The sequence below is a fragment of the Brassica napus genome, chromosome C9, assembly GCF_020379485.1.
Source record: "Brassica napus cultivar Da-Ae chromosome C9, Da-Ae, whole genome shotgun sequence".
Lineage (NCBI taxonomy): Eukaryota > Viridiplantae > Streptophyta > Magnoliopsida > Brassicales > Brassicaceae > Brassica > Brassica napus.
In genome coordinates, this window is record NC_063452.1 from 48,139,306 (window position 1) to 48,157,023 (window position 17,718).

Genomic DNA, 17,718 nt, shown 5'->3' on the forward strand with positions numbered 1-17,718 from the left:
TACTAACAACCTTTTTATATTTCCAGATGTTTCTTCATCATTGTGTCTACTCTTAAATTCTTAATCACATCGTTATCATTAATACTACTTTAACCAAAAGAGAAACAACGGGAGTTGATTCCGTAACCTGAAAATAATTATAGGTGGGATGTGATGTTACTTTGGAACCGTATAGTTCACACTAAAAATGTACTCCTATCTTTTAGCATATATTTTGTATGCCGACGTTATTTTTAACACTTTTAATTAATCTGTGTGTTTAGAATATATATCCGGTGTTTTACGTATGTCTAATCATGACCACGAAGAAAACAGGTTGGTAAATTTACAAACACGCAAAAAAAAACACTAACTTCAAGCATTGGATGCTTGGCTAACAAAAAGAACCAACTGACATTTATATAACAACATTTATTCAAAAATAAATATTCGAGTAACAAACTTTCAGTGATTAATTATGAGATTAATAGTAATAACACTTTGCCTAACCAAAACGCAAGAGACCATGATAGGTCCACAGGAAAGATACTTCTCTTTACTTTTTTTCCCCAAAATACTTTCTACTAAATTTGACAAGAAAGTATAGAATAAATCACAGTTCACAAATCAAGTCATTAGCGATACGGCAATAAACCTATTACCAAAAAAAGAAGTAGCTTTAATAAGAGGAAACTATATGAATTAATTTTTTGACTAATAAAGCAAAATGAGCCCAAATCTACTAATATAGGCCCAAAGCCCAACTCCTGAAGCAAGTTAGCTGCTCTCTCTCAAAGTGCAGTGACAAGAAACTGAAACAGATTCATGTTCTTACAAGTTTCAAATGAGACAATCAACACAGACAAAACTTGAGCCCTGTTTCGGGGTTAATTAGATCCGAATAGTTTTACATTTTGAAATAAGCAAAGCAAAACTGATAATTTTTAAAAATGAAGCAAAGGAAACAAAGATAAAAGACCAGTGTGTTGCTTGTCAATGATCATCATTCATCGTCTGAGTACTCAAACTTAACTGAATGTGACCGAACATCGATCTCTCCTCCTCTGTAGCTTCCTCGTTTCTTCTTCGTCTTCTCATGTCGGAAACCCCTTAAACAAACCAAAAAACGAAAGTTTAGAGGTCAAGACAGGAACCAAACCAAATCTAAACCGAAGTTAGTGTGATCAAAGCCGAAACAAGCACTCCAAACCAGACACAGTAACCAAAACAACACCCCTAATTGTTAATGCCTAACTAAAGATCATAGTAACATATTATGTTTATGAATTTTCAGACCCGAATAACAGAGAGAAACCGAACCAACACCCCCAAAAGACTAAATACATATATAACAAAGTCCAAAGGCTGAGGAGCTCCTTACCTTCCTCTGACTTGTCCTAGAACCTCTTGAGCTTTAGCACCATAACCCGAATCAGCACCATCCTACAAGACACAAAGAAGTAAACTTCAACAAAAGCATTTGGTTAAAACAAAGATTGCTTATCAAAGGCAGAAAAATGGAGATTATATACAAACCTTTGCCCAATAAGAGTTGTCTTTAAGCCTCTCGTCAGTGAAGACAATCTCTTCAACGTTCACTCTCTGAAACGGTTTCTTCGGCTGTAAAATCAAACGTTGGAATAAGCAAGGAGTACACTAATCACCTATCCCAAAAAGATAAATCAAAAGTGATGCAAAAGCAGTTTACCTCTTTTGAGTTAGAAAGCCCTTTTCCTGATTTCTTTTCGCTCTTCTCAACGTTACCGTTTTCCTGAACATCAGCAGCCTGCTTCTTAACAGGTGTTTCATCTACTACACTCTCATCCTTCTTCCTACGTTTTGATTCCTCATCATCCTCCTCCTCAGTCTGTTCTTTTGTCTCTTCAGGCTCTGATCTTTTCCTTTTCTTGGAGGATTTCTCCTTATCATCCTCATCAGCCTCGCTAGGCCTAGACTTTGACTTGGTTTTGTTTTCTTCTTCTTCTTTTTCTCTTTCAGTCCGTCTTCAATCTCAGCATCAGTCTCTTTGACCTCCACCTCTGGTTCCTTCTTTTTCTTCTTCTTCTTCTCCTTCTTAGCCTTCTCGTCCTTTTCGTGATCATCAGATCCATTCTCATCTACACTTGCTGCTTTCTTCTTCCCATCCTCATTATCATCACCAGATTCTTTAACCTCCACAGCTTCAACATAGCTATACATTACAAGAAGAGAAGAAACGTCAGAATGAGTCAACCAGTAAACCCTATATTGTTAATTAAGAAACAAGCGAGCAAAAGCCTACCTCTTGTTAAAAAACTGGCAGAAAACTTCATCAAGATCCGGTAAGCTACTATCCAATTCCTTCTTCTGAAACAGCAACAAAAGATCACACATTCCCTACAGCTATATCATCTAATTCAACAGCTATTCAATTGAAAGCGAACCTCGATTTCAGCTTCGGAGAGCAGTTTCTTGAAGCATTTAGAAAACCCACATCGCTCCAAGTACTGAGCTACCGAACGGAGAACAATAACCTTCTGATCCGACTTCAAGGTCGAGGCTTTACTCTCTTTCTCCATTAGCACTGGTCTAAAGATCAATTCGATTTGAGAAAATTCCTTGGAACCGAGGAGGCGGATAATGCCTGATGAAGACGAGGTCTTAGGCGAAATTTGGGTTTTTCCTCGGTTAGGTTCGGACATTGAAATTAGATTCGGTTTGGGTGAAAATTATGTCACCTAGATGAAACCGAACATCCAATTTCGTTTCGGTTAGGTTTTATTTATCACAGCAAAATATGGGCTGGACAAAAATTGTTAATAGCCCACTTTGGTATGTTCCCGGAGCTCCTCAGGTTTAGGCATAGACGAACTCTGGTTGATATATAAAAAAAAGGCATAGACAAAGTCCCATATAGAGCTTGGAATTTGAATCATTTATCCATGGGCCCACCTCGTTTAATCCGTCGCCAAATGCGGTCGAGTGATTTGAAAAAATTGATTTACGGATGCGGGTTCAGTGTTGAGTGTTTTTGACGCGGAACGACTGTTGGATCAGCGAAATTTCAACTGCGGATATCCGCCAACTGTAAAAATATAGAAAACTAGTGTTCCTTCCCGTGCTATGCACGGGCAAAAATCTTTTTTTTTTTAATTTGAATAATCTTATTATAAGTATAAATGTAAATAAATTAGTAATCTTTAAATATATTATAATTATGGATAATATTGAAGTAAATCTGTTAAAACTTTTTGGCAGTATTATCTTGCAGTAATATCTAAATTTGTTTAAAAAAAAAGATATGTTCATATCTTTAATCTTAACCGGGATTTGGAGGCTTTTTCACCGTACCCTTTACACGGATAACCCAAACAATCTTTCTTCCTTCCAAATCCAATAGTTCTTGAGGAATTTCATCATCATGGTTAAACTAAAAAAGAATGGAAGAAGAACATGTCTGAGATTTTATTTTATATTCAGACCATTCATCATACTAACATGAAATAAATGAAGAATCAATGGGAAACACACCTGCACTTGTTGTTCAAGCAATTCATAAGCAGATTTATGAATGAGTTGTATAACTTCTCTATCAAATAATAGAAAAGATGTACTTCCAGTATGATCAGCTACTTTGACTTGCAGTTTGTACCTGATGTTAATATAATCAAAGTCCATAATAAATTAAGGAATATAAGAGTTTTGTTAAAAGTAAAATTTAATATTATATAGAACTTAATACTACCGTATACTTGTGATGGTTTCATCCTTCTCGCAAGAGTCGCATGCATATTTGTTGGCCTCAATTTCCTCAGTCATTGGGTTGAAATATGGTGTAGCTTTCCCACAACAGCCTTTGCATCCAACATAGAACCTACGTTGCATGGAAGCGTGTCCAAAGCCAAGATTCCTGATTCTGAAGCGGAAGCGGAGTCGGAAGCGGGTGGAAGCGGCCGGAAGCGTGTCGGAATCGCGGTTCCGAAAAAACCAGATTTGGAAGCGTATTGGAATCAATGATTCCTAGTTAGAAGCATGTAAATCTAATATTGGAATCGTAAATAAAAAAAAAGAAAAATTAATAAATGTTTTTATGTTTTATTTCCTTAACTGAAAACCCTAATTAAAAAAAAAAGTGGAAACTCAAAGGACTACGACTCTGAGTCGTCATTCTCATCTCTTTTACACCTCATAGTTGCTATCTTTCTTCTTCTCTGTACTAAGAGTCTAAGACCAAACAATCGATCAAGGCAATTTTCTTTGGACTTTTGTTTCTTTGTTAATTGTTATATTCTTCTTCTCTTGTAAAGAAACGTGAGACTTTGTAGCCTTTTATGTATGGTTTGATGATTAGAAGGTTAGTATTGGTTGAAACTAAAGCTGAATTTGGTTTGTGAATCTAAGGTTAAAGTCTTATATTAATATTAAACAAGTACAGAGATTTTTTTTTTTTTTTTGGTGTTTCCTTGCGTAGAGTAAAGCGACCACGTCTGATCATTATGATAATTTTTTTTTCAGAAGTATGAACCCATCTGATAATGATGATGTGGATGACAAAGCACCCTTAAGGATTTATGTGAACAAGATTGAAAAGATAGCAGGAGGGGGATCATGGAGGTTTGAATGCAATTGCAATACAACGTACGTTGGATCTTATACTAGAGTTGTGACTCATCTTATACAAGAGGGAATTAAGGGAATCAAAGGATGTAACAATGTTACCCACAACAAAGAGCTACAAATTTCCTGATACAAATGAGCCGATTCAAAGAAGAGAAAGGGAATGGATTCAGGAAAAGCATTTAACAATCAGACTAGGGAGCAATGTGATGGTGAAATATTTAGAATGTTCTGTACAAGCGGGTTGTATTTCAACGTTGCAAGAAATCCTCACTATCGCAACTCATTTGTGCGTGCATCACAAATTCCTGGCTATGTTCCTCCTGGTTATAATGCTTTGAGGATTACACTTCTCCAAAAAGAAAGAAAGAACCTTGAAGTGCACTTGCAGCCTTTGAAGGATTCATGGAAACATAAAGGAGTTAGCATATGTAGTGATGGCTGGTCAAATCCTCATCGAAGACCTATCTTAAATTTGATTGCTGCAAATGAGAGTGGTCCAAAATGTTAAGAGCAATCAACACTCAAGGTGAAACAAAAACTGGTGAGGTGATTGCAGAAATGATCATAGAATGCATTAAGGAGGTTGGACATGAGAATGTGGTTCAAGTACTCACTGACAATGCTTCAAATTGTGTAAAAGCTGGTGCACTTATTTCAGCTAAGTTTCCTACTATCTTCTGGATACCATGTGTGGTTCATACTTTGAATCTTGCACTCAAGAACATATGTGCACCAGTTGATAATAAAAGAAGCAATGGAGATGTGTATGATGCTTGTTATTGGATAAAGTCTATCAGTGAGGATGTTACTTGGATCAAGAACTTCATTATGAACCATGGAATGAGGCTTGTCATGTTCACAGAGCATTGTGATCTTAAGCTCCTTACAATTGCTTCTACAAGGTTAGTGTTCTCTCTTGTTAAGTTCAATCTTAATTAGATTTTTTTTTTAAATAAGATTATTAAGTTTGTTTTTACAGGTTTGCTTCAACAGTTGTGATGCTTAAGAGATTCAAGAAACTAAAAACTGGGCTACAACAAATGGTGATCAGTCCTAAGTGGGATGATTATAAAGATAATGGTGTAGAAAGAGCATCAGCAGTGAAGAAAAAGATATTAGATGAGATGTTCTGGGATGAGATTGAATATGCTTTGTCTTTCACTTTGCCGATATATAGTGTGATTAGAGCTGCTGATACTGATAAGTCTTCACTTCATCTGGTTTATGAATGGTGGGAAACCATGATTCAGACTGTGAAAAAGGCTATCTTCAGAAAGGAAACGAAGGAACTTGAAGATGACTCGGTTTTTTGGAATGCTGTGCAATCTATTTTGATATCTCGTTGGAGTAAGAGTAACACTCCTCTCCATTGTATGGCACATTCTCTAAATCCCAAGTAAGTTATAAATTTATTATGCTTCATATGATTTATTATCTTACAAACTAAATTTAAACAGTTTTGATAGTTATTTAAATAACATTATTATTGTTTATTTTGATGGATGCAGATATTATAACTCAGAGTGGCTTGGAGAAGAGAACAATAGAAAAGCTCCACATCAAGATTTGGAGATTACTAGAGAAAGAAAAAATTGCATCATGAAGTATTTTCCAAATCAAGATGAAAGGAGAGAGGTTAACATTGAATATTCTAATTTCTCTTTAAGCTTGGAAGATTTTGGTAGTGTTGATGCAATCCATGATAGATTTATCTGAGAACCTTTAAGATGGTGGGCAGTTCATGGATCTTCAGCTACCAAACTTCAAGCCTTAGCATTTAAGTTGCTTGGACAACCTTCTTCATCCTCATGTTGTGAAAGGAACTGGAGCACCTATAAGTTCATCCATTCTGCAACAAGAAACAAGATTATGCCACAAAGAGCTGAAGATTTGGTATTTATGCATACTAATTTTCGTCTCTTATCTAGAAGGAGTTCTGCTTACAAAGAAGGTCCTAACAAGATGTGTGATGTTGGAGGTGACCAATTTGATACTTTGGATGAGCTTAATCTAGGAAGACTTGAGTTTGAAGATCTTTCCCTTGATGAACCAGAACTAGAGGCTGTTGTGTTTGATGGAGAAGATGATAATGAGTGAAACAATTGATCTTTGACATTGAACATTTTTATTTTTAGTTGAGTTGCTTAATATTTAAGACTTTGTTGGATTTGTGCGGTTTAGACACTTTTAATTTTCAGAAGTTATTTTATATTTGGCTTTACATTATATATATATGTATATTATATTTACATACGCTTCCAATACGATTCCGCTTCTTAATTTTTTTAAAAAACTCGCTTCTACGCTTCCATACGATTCCGCTTCCGTGAATCCGCTTCCGTTTCCATGTAACGTAGCATAGAACCAAGGAATTCCCTTTTGAAGTGGGTTTTACCATTTAAGTAACCGTACATGGAGCCAGATTAAGAGTGTTCATCATTCTGAAATTGATTTAAAAGTCTTAGTAAAAAATAATGTAAAAGGAAAGATAAATATGTAAATTTAAAGATGAACTTACCCTTTCTTAAATTCACTTATCTCATCTATATCTTCTTCATTCAGAAAAAGCTTTGTAGAAAAGCGTGAGTGTTGAACTGATATTTTACCTATATATAAAATAATTTCTTTTGTACTGTTATTAAATATTTTTTAAAAATACAGTACTTATATGATAAAATGGTTACTGTTGAATTTTTTGGTCCTCATAAGACTGCCAAGCAATATAACTGGACCAGTTTTGTTATTCTTCACATAAGAGTGTACATCCTCAGCATGGTTTTTCCATAAAGTGCATTCAATGATTGTTTCACTACAATTAAAAACATTGAATTAATATGCAATCAAAATTTCATAACGGTAATGTAAGACGAACTTTAGATAACTAAAATACTAACATAACTATAATATTTGTACAACTAACCTCAGATCTCGTAGTTGAATATCCAAAAGTTTTGTTGAATGTCCTGCATACTTCCTCTCAGTGATTTCACCCATGCCAACAATTTCACCCAGTATGTCTACATAAAAATAGAAAATTGAGGAAAGATTAGGTAAATACTGAATGAGAAAATTATGTACTAACTTCAGTATGGATTAAAATATGTAAAACTTAAGAGGAATAACATACCTATGAAGACATCATCAACATTGGACTGAGATAAAATATCTGGAAAAGGGGCTTAAGTTGAAGCGAGATAGATTTGGGATCTGCTCAGAGGTCTTCATATATGTAGTCCATATAAAACTTATCTTGTAAGGGTGTCTGGTTCCTCTGTAATCACCATTGTTACCCAACACTTCAAAATTCATGACATCTAGATACTCTCCTTCTTTTAGGTCCCTTCCAAATTTTTTAATCAACTTCTGTTTCACAGAAGCTTGAATCCTTTCTCCCTGTCAAGTGTGAAAGATTAAAGATTAAAGATTAAGACACTACTCAAACGGTTTCTACAAAATATTTTTAGATATCAAAGTGTATACACCTTTTCATCCACAAGGATAGCTTCCATCCCGAGAACAACTTCAGGTTTATTTTTGGAGTAGTAGTTCCATACCCGTGAGACCAACACTCGAATTTTCCTTTCTTTTTGAGATGAATTGAGCTGGGAAGATGAATTGAGCTGGGAAAGAGGAGTATACTCCAGTGGCATCTTCAACCTATACTCTGCAGAAATAGAGAGTGGATGATGTATTAGATAAGAAGAAAAGAATTGTTCTAAGAATATTGATGGGAAGCAAAAACCTGTGGAGAGTGTTTTGGCTACGATGGTGAGGAAAAAAGAATAGAGATGAAACGATGGTGGAAAAAAAGAAGGTGAAGCTGTGGTGATAAAGAGAACCGGAACAGGAAAAGCTATCGTGTGTTCAGTTGAGAATAATTAGGCTTAAAGGTTTGTGGGATAAGTAGTGGGTAGTTATTCTATATTTATCTATTGTAATTGTTAATTTAATTTTATTGAGTTGGTATTTTATCTAACCTTTATTGTATTAGTTTTAATACAATTACATACACTATATTTAGAAATCTTGTATTTGATCCGTAGAAACCATTTTGTAAGAGTATACTATTCTTTGCAAAAACCAAAACACTCATAGTTTTTAATTTCCAACCATATCAAACCAGCATGTATTTAGTATTACTTTGTATATCTTCGTTAGTTGAAAAGTTTATATTGTTGAAGTCAGATTTTTTTTTTATAGGTTTCCACTTTATTTGCTATAAATAATTTAAAAATAAGTAAATTTATCATGAAAAAATATAGTTCAAATAAGAAGAGCATTATAAGCATCTTCAAATGTAGTATACAAAATCCCATTAACAGTTTGTATATCCTCGTAACTGGTCGAACTTTTGATCTTGTTTAAAAGAAGACTCAGATAAAAAATTTCTTTTGTACTTGAGTAATTTTCATGTTTACTATTTGTATTCTCTCTGTTCTTACTATTAACTTCAATCCAATCTTGAAATTGTGTAGTTTCATTTGCCTTCTTTGCTGAAACATTACCAAAATCATCACCTCCATGTGTAACTTCTTTGTCACCTTTTTCGTATTGGTTCTCTCCATCCGTAGCAAATATGAAAAAAAAAACTTATAAATTAAATATGACAAAAACACAGAAATTATCCGAGGAGGCGGATAATGCCTGATGAAGACGAGGTCTTAGGCGAAATTTGGGTTTTTCCTCGGTTAGGTTCGGACATTGAAATTAGATTCGGTTTGGGTGAAAATAATGTCACCTAGATGAAACCGAACATCCAATTTCGTTTCGGTTAGGTTTTATTTATTACAGCAAAATATGTGCTGGACAAAAATTATTAATAGCCCACTTTGGTATGTTCCCGGAGCTCCTCAGGTTTAGGCATAGACGAACTCTGGTTGATATATAAAAAAAAGGCATAGACAAAGTCCCATATAGAGCTTGGAATTTGAATCATTTATCCATGGGCCCACCTCGTTTGATCCGTCGCCAAATGCGGTCGAGTGATTTGAAAAAATTAATTTACGGATGCGGGTTGAGTGTTGAGTGTTTTTGACGCGGAACGACTGTGGGGTCAGCGAAATTTCAACTGCGGATATCCGCCAACTGTAAAAATATAGAAAATATTTATTTAATTTAATATTAAATATATTATTATTTTTTAAATAATTAGTATATAATTGAAATAATTATTTTTAATATAATTAATATTACCCTTGGATCGGACGGATTGTCCGCGGATTTTGGCATGACATGTGCAGATTTAAGATTTTTTGTTTGCGGATCAAGCGGGTTAGTTTTTTGCATCAAAAACTGACTCGACACGCAACGGGACGGGTGGACCCGCCAATCCATCACAAGTCACAGAGTTGTGCAATTATTTTAAACAAGAAAATAAAGCTCACATATATGGTGATGATTGATTCGATCGTGGCTGTAAAATTTTATCTGTAAAATTTAGATGTGGATATGTTAGTTGTAACTATGAAGTTGTTACTATAAAATTCATTTTTAAACTTTTGGTGTAGTTAAATTTATATAGATGTAAGCTATAGACTATAGGTATTTTAAAATAAAATTTGTGAAATTTGTGATGTATATATAAAATTATTATTTTTATCAACTAAAATAATTTATATTAATATTTATTTATAAATTATCAAAGCCTACTTTGGTTTAAAATTTGATATGTAAATAATCTTTATATTATTTAAAATATGTTTTAAAAAACACCCAAAATTAAATAAAAATATTTTTATTATGATCTAATTTATAGATATTTTTTTCATTTTACACATTTTACAGCGTATAAAAGAAAGATGTATGTTTTTTTGCTTAAAATACATAAGAAAAAAAGTTTACTTTATTTTTTCTTGTAGTAGCTTTAAAAATAAAGGTAAAATATGATTGGTAAAATTAAAAGGAACTTGATGTAGTCTTTAACTTTTAAAAATAAAAGTAAAACATGATTGATACAATTTAATGATTTAAAAATAAATCTAACAATACTAAAAGCCAAAATATGCTCAATGGAGAGGGTGTCCACGTAGGCTCTAGAAAATCTACCATTAAAAACGTGACATGTCAGCATCTTTAGTCATGACCTGTTTCTTATTTGTTTTAGTCGATGTCTCTCATTAGCCCATGCGTTGGCCCATAATGATTATGAATCCCATCACCTTTGGTTCGACGCATCAGCTCCTCCTTCCTCGCCTTTAACTACATATAACTTTTGATTTTTTTTTTGTTCTCTTCCAATGATTAGAATCAGCGTGGTTATGTTGTGCTCAACGTTGTTTTGATCCAAGTGTTTGTGAGGTTTTACAGGAGGTTAGAGAGGAAGATTTTGAGGAGTTCTATCAGACCCGTTTCCACTTGCCATTTAAGATGATGCTGTTACACTAGACCTTAAATAGGAGGAAGATTATATCTCTTATTGCTGACTTTGTGATGTAGAGGTTTGCCTTTTTCAGAGCCACTTTTATTATGCAAGTTAGGACTTCTATAGGCGATTTCTTTGTGCTTTTATTTATGTTAAACTCAGTAGTAAACATTGCAGGACATGTAATCGGGTATTGAAGGATTTGATCACCATTGAAGGGTAAGGTTTGGTGGTTTAACATCTAAATCTAAAACTATTATTTTGTTTGTTTGTTCACCCATAAGCTTTCTCTTTGTGTATTTGGTGTAATCAGTGGATCAATAACTACGTTGGGAAAAGGAACTATACCATTTGTCTTGCTTATGGTATGTGTATTGCCGCCTCTCTCTCTCTCTCTCTCTCAAATACTTGAAACAAAAACCTTTAGCTCATTCAAGTCACGATATCAACATGCTTTTGTTGCAACAGCTAATGATAGAAGGTGGAAGTGGAACAACCATTAACATATTTTTCAGGTGTTTTGTGGACAAGAAAGGGATGGAAACAAAATTGAAGCGAAGGCTTCATGTAAAGTTCCCTAGATGAGCTCTTGCTACAATATATGTATGCTCTTCACACTTGCTTATGTCTCATAAAATCTGATGCAACTTCTCTTCGCTTATGAAGTTTGTAATGTTTTGTTTTCTTACATGTTATATTGGTTTTGTTAACGGCCTATGGTCCAACATCCTTGCGGCAGCTTTTCCTCTTCCATGTCGTTTTCATAAGAAAGGTGACCCTTACTGTCTCCTAGCCATAAAGCTAGCAGAGTTACTATGCTTTAGATTTCGTTAAACAAGTAGTGCTCAAATACTTGAAGGGGATGAGAACATATGACTACTATATATTAGCAATGAGGGAGAAGAATCAGTTTACAGTAATGGACCCTTTTGATGAGTTGGATTCATCTTCAGATGAAAGCTCCGATTTCGATTCGCCTGAAAGTCCAAGACAAACGTTGATCTCAAAGTTTATGTGCAAAAAAGCAGATGAGGTGAATACATAAACTCTTTATCAGTGTATACATCTTTTCTACTCAAAGATAATATTCTGTTGTCGACGTAATCAGCAGAGACTATCCATAAAGATAGAAGGAGATGGGCGTTCAACTTCTTCGACGCTCATCAACAAGAAACCAGGTTTCTATGGAAGCATAAACCCACGAAATCTGATCACTTTAAGGTAATATGGATGAATGCAGACCTTTGTGGAAGAGGACATGCGTTTGATGTGTTGTGTTGTATCTGGGTTGGCAGATCGTAGTACACTCATTCCAGTCACTGAACTTCTCTTTGATGGGCGTTCTAGAATTGTTTCGGGCCCTAAGCTAACTTTTATTGGTTGCAGTCGTTGAAGATTTAGAGGATGGGAATCATACTTTTCATGTAGGATCCTTACACTACAACACATCCCTTTTGATTCTTGAGCTGTAAATTTATGTGGCAGATGATATGTTTTTGCCTCTGTATGTGAAAATAACTAACTGTCCAACTCATTTTTTGCTTATTCATATTTGTAGCCAAAGGACAGTGTTGTGACATGAAACCTGCCATTGTCGAAGTGATACATCATTTATTGTTACAACATAAGCTTACGTGGAACAATTTAATTTGCAAATATTGAGCTGTGTTAGTGATTCTGATAATGTAGATATACAAAAGCATTGGAGAGAAGTACTCGAGGCTGAGATACTTAGAAGATGCAAAAGAGGACAACAAAACCAAGTGGTGGATCTGATGAGAGATGTTTCATATAGCCATGGATAGCATTATCCTTGCATTATCATTGAATGACGATGAGAAGTTACAGCTACTTGCCTTTTTCTTCTACAGTTAATTAAGTTTATAGTTTGTCTTAACGTACAAGTTAAATAGGAAGAGTAGGCGTGGCGTTGATAATTATTTGGTAGAAATCTTAGGTGTATCTCTTTAGTTTGAGGGTTTGATTCAGTAGCATCTATGTGCCATCTTTTGGTTGTATCTGGTGAGGCTGAAGTTGGTGGGAATATGAAAAAGCAGATAATGGATGAGTATGAGAATTTGAGTTTGAAGTGATTGGTGCCTCATCCTCCATCACTTCCACCATCTCCAAGATATGAATCAAGAGAGGCTGAGGGAGACAGCATAACCCATAAACAGATCAACAAGTTCTGGAGGCAGAGGCAGATCTAAAGAGGAGCATCTCTTTGCTGCTACTGAGGCTGCAGCTCAGACCCCGTAACCTCTCTCTATCCTTTTGGTTTTGACAATGCTTGTGAAGGTCTTTAAATCACTGAAGAGGAAAAACAATATTTCTCAGAGTTTTTATAATCTTTTGCTATAACTTGGATAGAGACTCTTTAGATCAAACTAAATATGAAGGTCGATATCAATATCTATTGGTGTCTATTGGAGATTCAAACTCTTATGTACAGTTATAATAATATGAGTTCAACTTTCAAGTCTCTGATACATTATTTTCGCAACAAAAAAAAAAATTTACTGATTTAGACTAAGCTAATATATTCTTTGAAAGTCTATGAGAACATTGAGAAATATGCAAAAGCATAAATTTTTGTTTTCGTGATAAAGTTAAGATATGAACTAAATTTTGATCGTCATGAACTTTTCAGTTCCTATTTAAATTTTTCAGTTTTGACCAAAGAAAACTCAAAAATATAGTTCTCTAGAGTCCTAATAAAAATATTATATGAAACATTTGTTAACCTAGCGATTTCTTTTCATGAGAATTCAACTAAACAAGATAAAAAAATAGATTTACATATATTTAATTGCCATTTTATTCATTTTGCTGACTATTTCATTTGGATATTAATACACAACAAATTTCAAATTCGACCAATTTCAAATTTTAGTAATGTATCTTTCTGAAGTTACAAAAAATAAATAATAATGTATCTTTCTATATTACACTATCATTATACATAGATTATATATACATAAATAAATATAATATAACAACATAAGTTTGCTTTCCGCGATTCATTTGAAAACTTTTTAAGTTATCCACCTAAAAAAATTAATTGAATCAATCAAATTGTTAGAAAATGACATGTCATCTATATTAGAGCTGGGTATAAAATCCGTCCCCAAATCCGCCGATTCAAAATACTATAACTTAAATCCGGTTGGATCTATTAAAATACTGAACGGATATTAAGTTGGAAGAAATTAGAATATGGAACCCGATTAGATAATGCCCGATATCCAAAGTCAATCCAAACATATCCAAAAATAATATAAGATTTCACCCTTTAATATATTTATTTCCTCAATTTCAAATATTATGTGTCTTTTGTTGATATATTAAGTATTTTGATAATTTGAAATTAAATTTATTTTTGGATATTTGGGTTAGTTCGAGCACAAATATATTAATAGTACATATATAAGATGATGGAAAAGTAAGATATCAATGTTATATATATTGAATATATTTAATACATAGTTTGGATATATCCAATAGTATCTAAATTGAACCCAATATAAGTACGAAAAATACATGAACGGATTATAAATCATTAAAATGAATCATATGCAGAAGCAATTTAAGAAAAAAAAAACAAATAGGAAGCAGATACATATTGAAAACATACATTCAAATATATATATATATATATATATATATATAAAATATAAGGATAATTTTATAACATATAGGACTAAAAATTAAATAACTCAAATTAAAACAAAATTCACTTATTCATTTTTTAGTAATTTTACATCAATTTTCTGACTTCATAGTATAATTGTGATAATTCATAATAACAGAATATGTAATTAGACAAATTGATTGGTTTAATATTTCATAAATAATTGACACACAATATAATATATCTTAAAAACTATTGCTCACAAAGATAATTTATAGTAATATTTTAATATCTGCATATGTGTTTTCTATTTCAATACTTTTAACTTTGGGATTTAATATAATAAAATAAAAATGTAATAACATAATTTTGTATTTTCTTACTTATTTATGACATTGGGTTTTAAAAACCGAAATGTTATTCCCAAAACGGAAGTGTAAGCTTCCAACATGTGTTTAAGGAGATTATTAAGTGTTTCGGAAGCAAGATTCTGAAAGTTTTTACAAGCTTCTGATTCCAATTTTGGCTTCGGAGTGAGAAGATAATGTCTGATGAAGCTTTCGTGCTACCTTAGGAAGAAGTGTTCATATGAATGTGTTCTTTTTGTATGGTTTATTTTTAATTGTGACTATAGGTTGTTGCAATTTGAAAACGTCATTGGCTCAGGTTTGATTGGAATGTTTACTGATATTTATGTATTTTTCTATTTATAATTGTTTCTTGCAATATCCAACTCAGTGACACTGATATTTTCTATCCAACTTCAAAAAAGACATAGAACTTCAACAAGTTATTTAGCTTCAGAAAATAATTTACATGTTTAAAATAGATATAATATATACTGTGTTTTAAATTATACATATAAAACATATAATTATCCAACACATAATTATATTAAAAACAAGAATATGTGTTTGGTAGACACATTCTAAAAAACCTTATTTCTATACAATTAAATGAAATTGTATAATATATAGTATGTATAATCCTCGCATAGTGCGGAAAAAAGCTAGCAAATGATTGTTCTCCATCGAAGACGAGATATATGATAAAGATATATATAAAGAAGAAACTCACAAGAACTGGTTCTTAACCTATGAGCTTCTGAGTCGAGAAGAACACAACTCGAATCGAACCAACAAAGTGTATCAGCTCAAATTGATCAACATTTGATGATTTTAATGTTAAAACAAAGTTTGGTTATATATTAATTTAACCACATTTTCATTGAAACTCTAATAAACGAGAAAAAATAATTGAATTTTAAATAAGATTAATAAAAAAAATATTCAACATGCTCACCAGTGTGTATTTTCTGATATTGAAAACAAAAATTGAATTTCAATAATTTTAAAATTGTAGTCACCAAAAACAATACAAAAAATGTAAAATTTTCTAATAATTTATAGTGTAATTAGTCTAACTATAAAAAGTACATACTCAAATATAAATTATAAAATAATCTAAATTAAATTTAAATATATAGGAAAAAAACCTGGGCCAGGGGAAATCTCTAGTAAAACTAAAGTAGGTAAATAAAACTCAACCAATCAATTCCATAGGCTTGGATATTCTAGTTTGATGACAGCCTGGCAGAAACAAATGAATTCTCCAGAGATCGGAAATAAAAAATAACCAACAAAATTTGAGGATCAACCCGCAAGAATATCTAGATCAATCAAATAACTTATGTAAGTGAGAAGAATCACCTGAAAAAGAGAGGATAAACGCACATCAACAATTAGACTTTACTAGAAAGCAATCATACTTCATTATATATTTTCAACACACACAAACAAACTAACCCAGAAAGATGAAAGATATACCTTTAACCGGATTTTTGGGTCAGATTTGGGCCGTTCGTCTCGTGTCAGATTCAAGTTGGTTTGTCTCGGTTTCTCGGATATTTCAGGTCTTAGACCTTTTGACCTAATAGACACTTATAATTTTCGTATGGATTCGTATCGATTCTTTCCGGATCCGGGTCGGTTTAGATCTATAATTAAAATATCCATAACTTTTGGGTCCTGATCGGATTCGGATATTTAAAATTTGAAAAACACAAAATAACCAAACCCCTCAAATTTAATCAAAATCTATCATATATATCTAAAATTTTACGAAATAACACAAAAGAAACTATTAATAATTAAAATAAACAGTTTTAAACTCTAAATTTTACATTTAAAGCTTCATATTACTTGAAAATGCTATAAGATAATAACAAATATTATTAACAAAAAGATATTTCAACTAAATCATAAAAGAAAATATAGAAAATAGAACACAAAATTCATAATTTTGGATATTCATGTTTTAAAGTCAGGTATGAATCGGTTCTTTTTGGGTCTGGATCTATTCGGGTCGGTTCTTTTTGGTTCTGGTTCTTTCAAGTAGAATAATTTTGAACCTAATAGATACTTGTATATTTTCGGTTTGGTTTCGCGTCAGGTATTTTTGGTCGGTTCCGATTTCAGTTTTTGGGCCTGGATAAAATGCTCATACCTACATTTAACTATTAATGTCCTACAACAAGATGCATAAAGAGCCGAAGCCTCAATTTCTTGAAACCGAGCTGGAGAACTTTTAAACGAAGACGGACAATAGAAACAACAAATCATGAACTATCCCGATTCCTGAAGCAAGCAGAGATAAGAATCCAACCACAATAATACTAACACAAGAAGCAAAAACAACCAAATAAATTATCAGTGAATGCAAAAAGTCCATGAAACGAGATTTAAACCAAAGACTCAAAGAACACCAAAAAAATCGAGAGTAGGAAACTATATCGGAAAGAGAAGATCCACGATAGACAAGCAGCCGGATGAACCTCCACTGATAAGCCCAACCATCAAAAATTAAATTTGGAGATCAAGATCTAGAAACCTAACTGAAAGATTAAAAACTTAAATCATGGAAATGCACATAAAGAAATAACAGAAAAAAAAAAACAAAGTCCGACGGACGGTAACTTACCGGTGACACATAGCCAGAAGAGAAAAAAGAGAAGCGAGACCGTTGCTGACCAAGTCTTTGTACGGATTAACCATGAAAGTAATTTCTCGCCCAGCTGACGCTCACTCTCTTCTCCAGCTGTACTTTTGGTTTATCGATCGGGCATAAAATCCGGAACCCAAAATCCGAA

The 17,718-nt window shown here is 33.0% G+C and overlaps 1 protein-coding gene, 2 long non-coding RNA genes and 2 pseudogenes across 4 annotated transcripts; 2 read left to right on the top strand and 3 right to left on the bottom strand.

The window, feature by feature from the left end:
• Window positions 1–747: 747 nt before the first annotated feature.
• LOC106417456 lies at window positions 748–2,805 on the bottom strand (annotated as a pseudogene).
• Window positions 2,806–3,836: 1,031 nt separating this feature from the next.
• LOC106393636 lies at window positions 3,837–6,789 on the top strand. The gene is made up of 2 exons (XM_048768807.1): window positions 3,837–5,974; window positions 6,087–6,789. Exons 1-2 carry the CDS (start codon window positions 5,577–5,579, stop codon window positions 6,292–6,294), a joined length of 606 nt encoding a protein of 201 aa, XP_048624764.1. The 5' UTR covers window positions 3,837–5,576; the 3' UTR covers window positions 6,295–6,789.
• Window positions 6,790–6,795: 6 nt separating this feature from the next.
• Window positions 6,796–9,817, bottom strand: LOC106408070. 2 transcript variants are annotated; one of them, XR_007328861.1, is made up of 7 exons: window positions 8,321–9,817; window positions 8,061–8,242; window positions 7,706–7,971; window positions 7,499–7,595; window positions 7,263–7,387; window positions 7,097–7,184; window positions 6,796–7,019 (listed from the first exon to the last, which is right to left on the bottom strand). It is a non-coding gene; the product is annotated as an uncharacterized LOC106408070 (long non-coding RNA). The 2 variants fall into 2 exon arrangements; XR_007328860.1 differs by having other exon boundaries at window positions 7,097–7,387; window positions 8,321–9,815.
• Window positions 9,818–10,684: 867 nt separating this feature from the next.
• On the top strand, window positions 10,685–12,241 carry LOC106417453 (annotated as a pseudogene).
• A 4,933-nt stretch (window positions 12,242–17,174) lies between these two features.
• LOC125592998 lies at window positions 17,175–17,718 on the bottom strand. Its single transcript, XR_007328862.1, has 2 exons — window positions 17,550–17,718; window positions 17,175–17,463 (listed from the first exon to the last, which is right to left on the bottom strand). It is a non-coding gene; the product is annotated as an uncharacterized LOC125592998 (long non-coding RNA).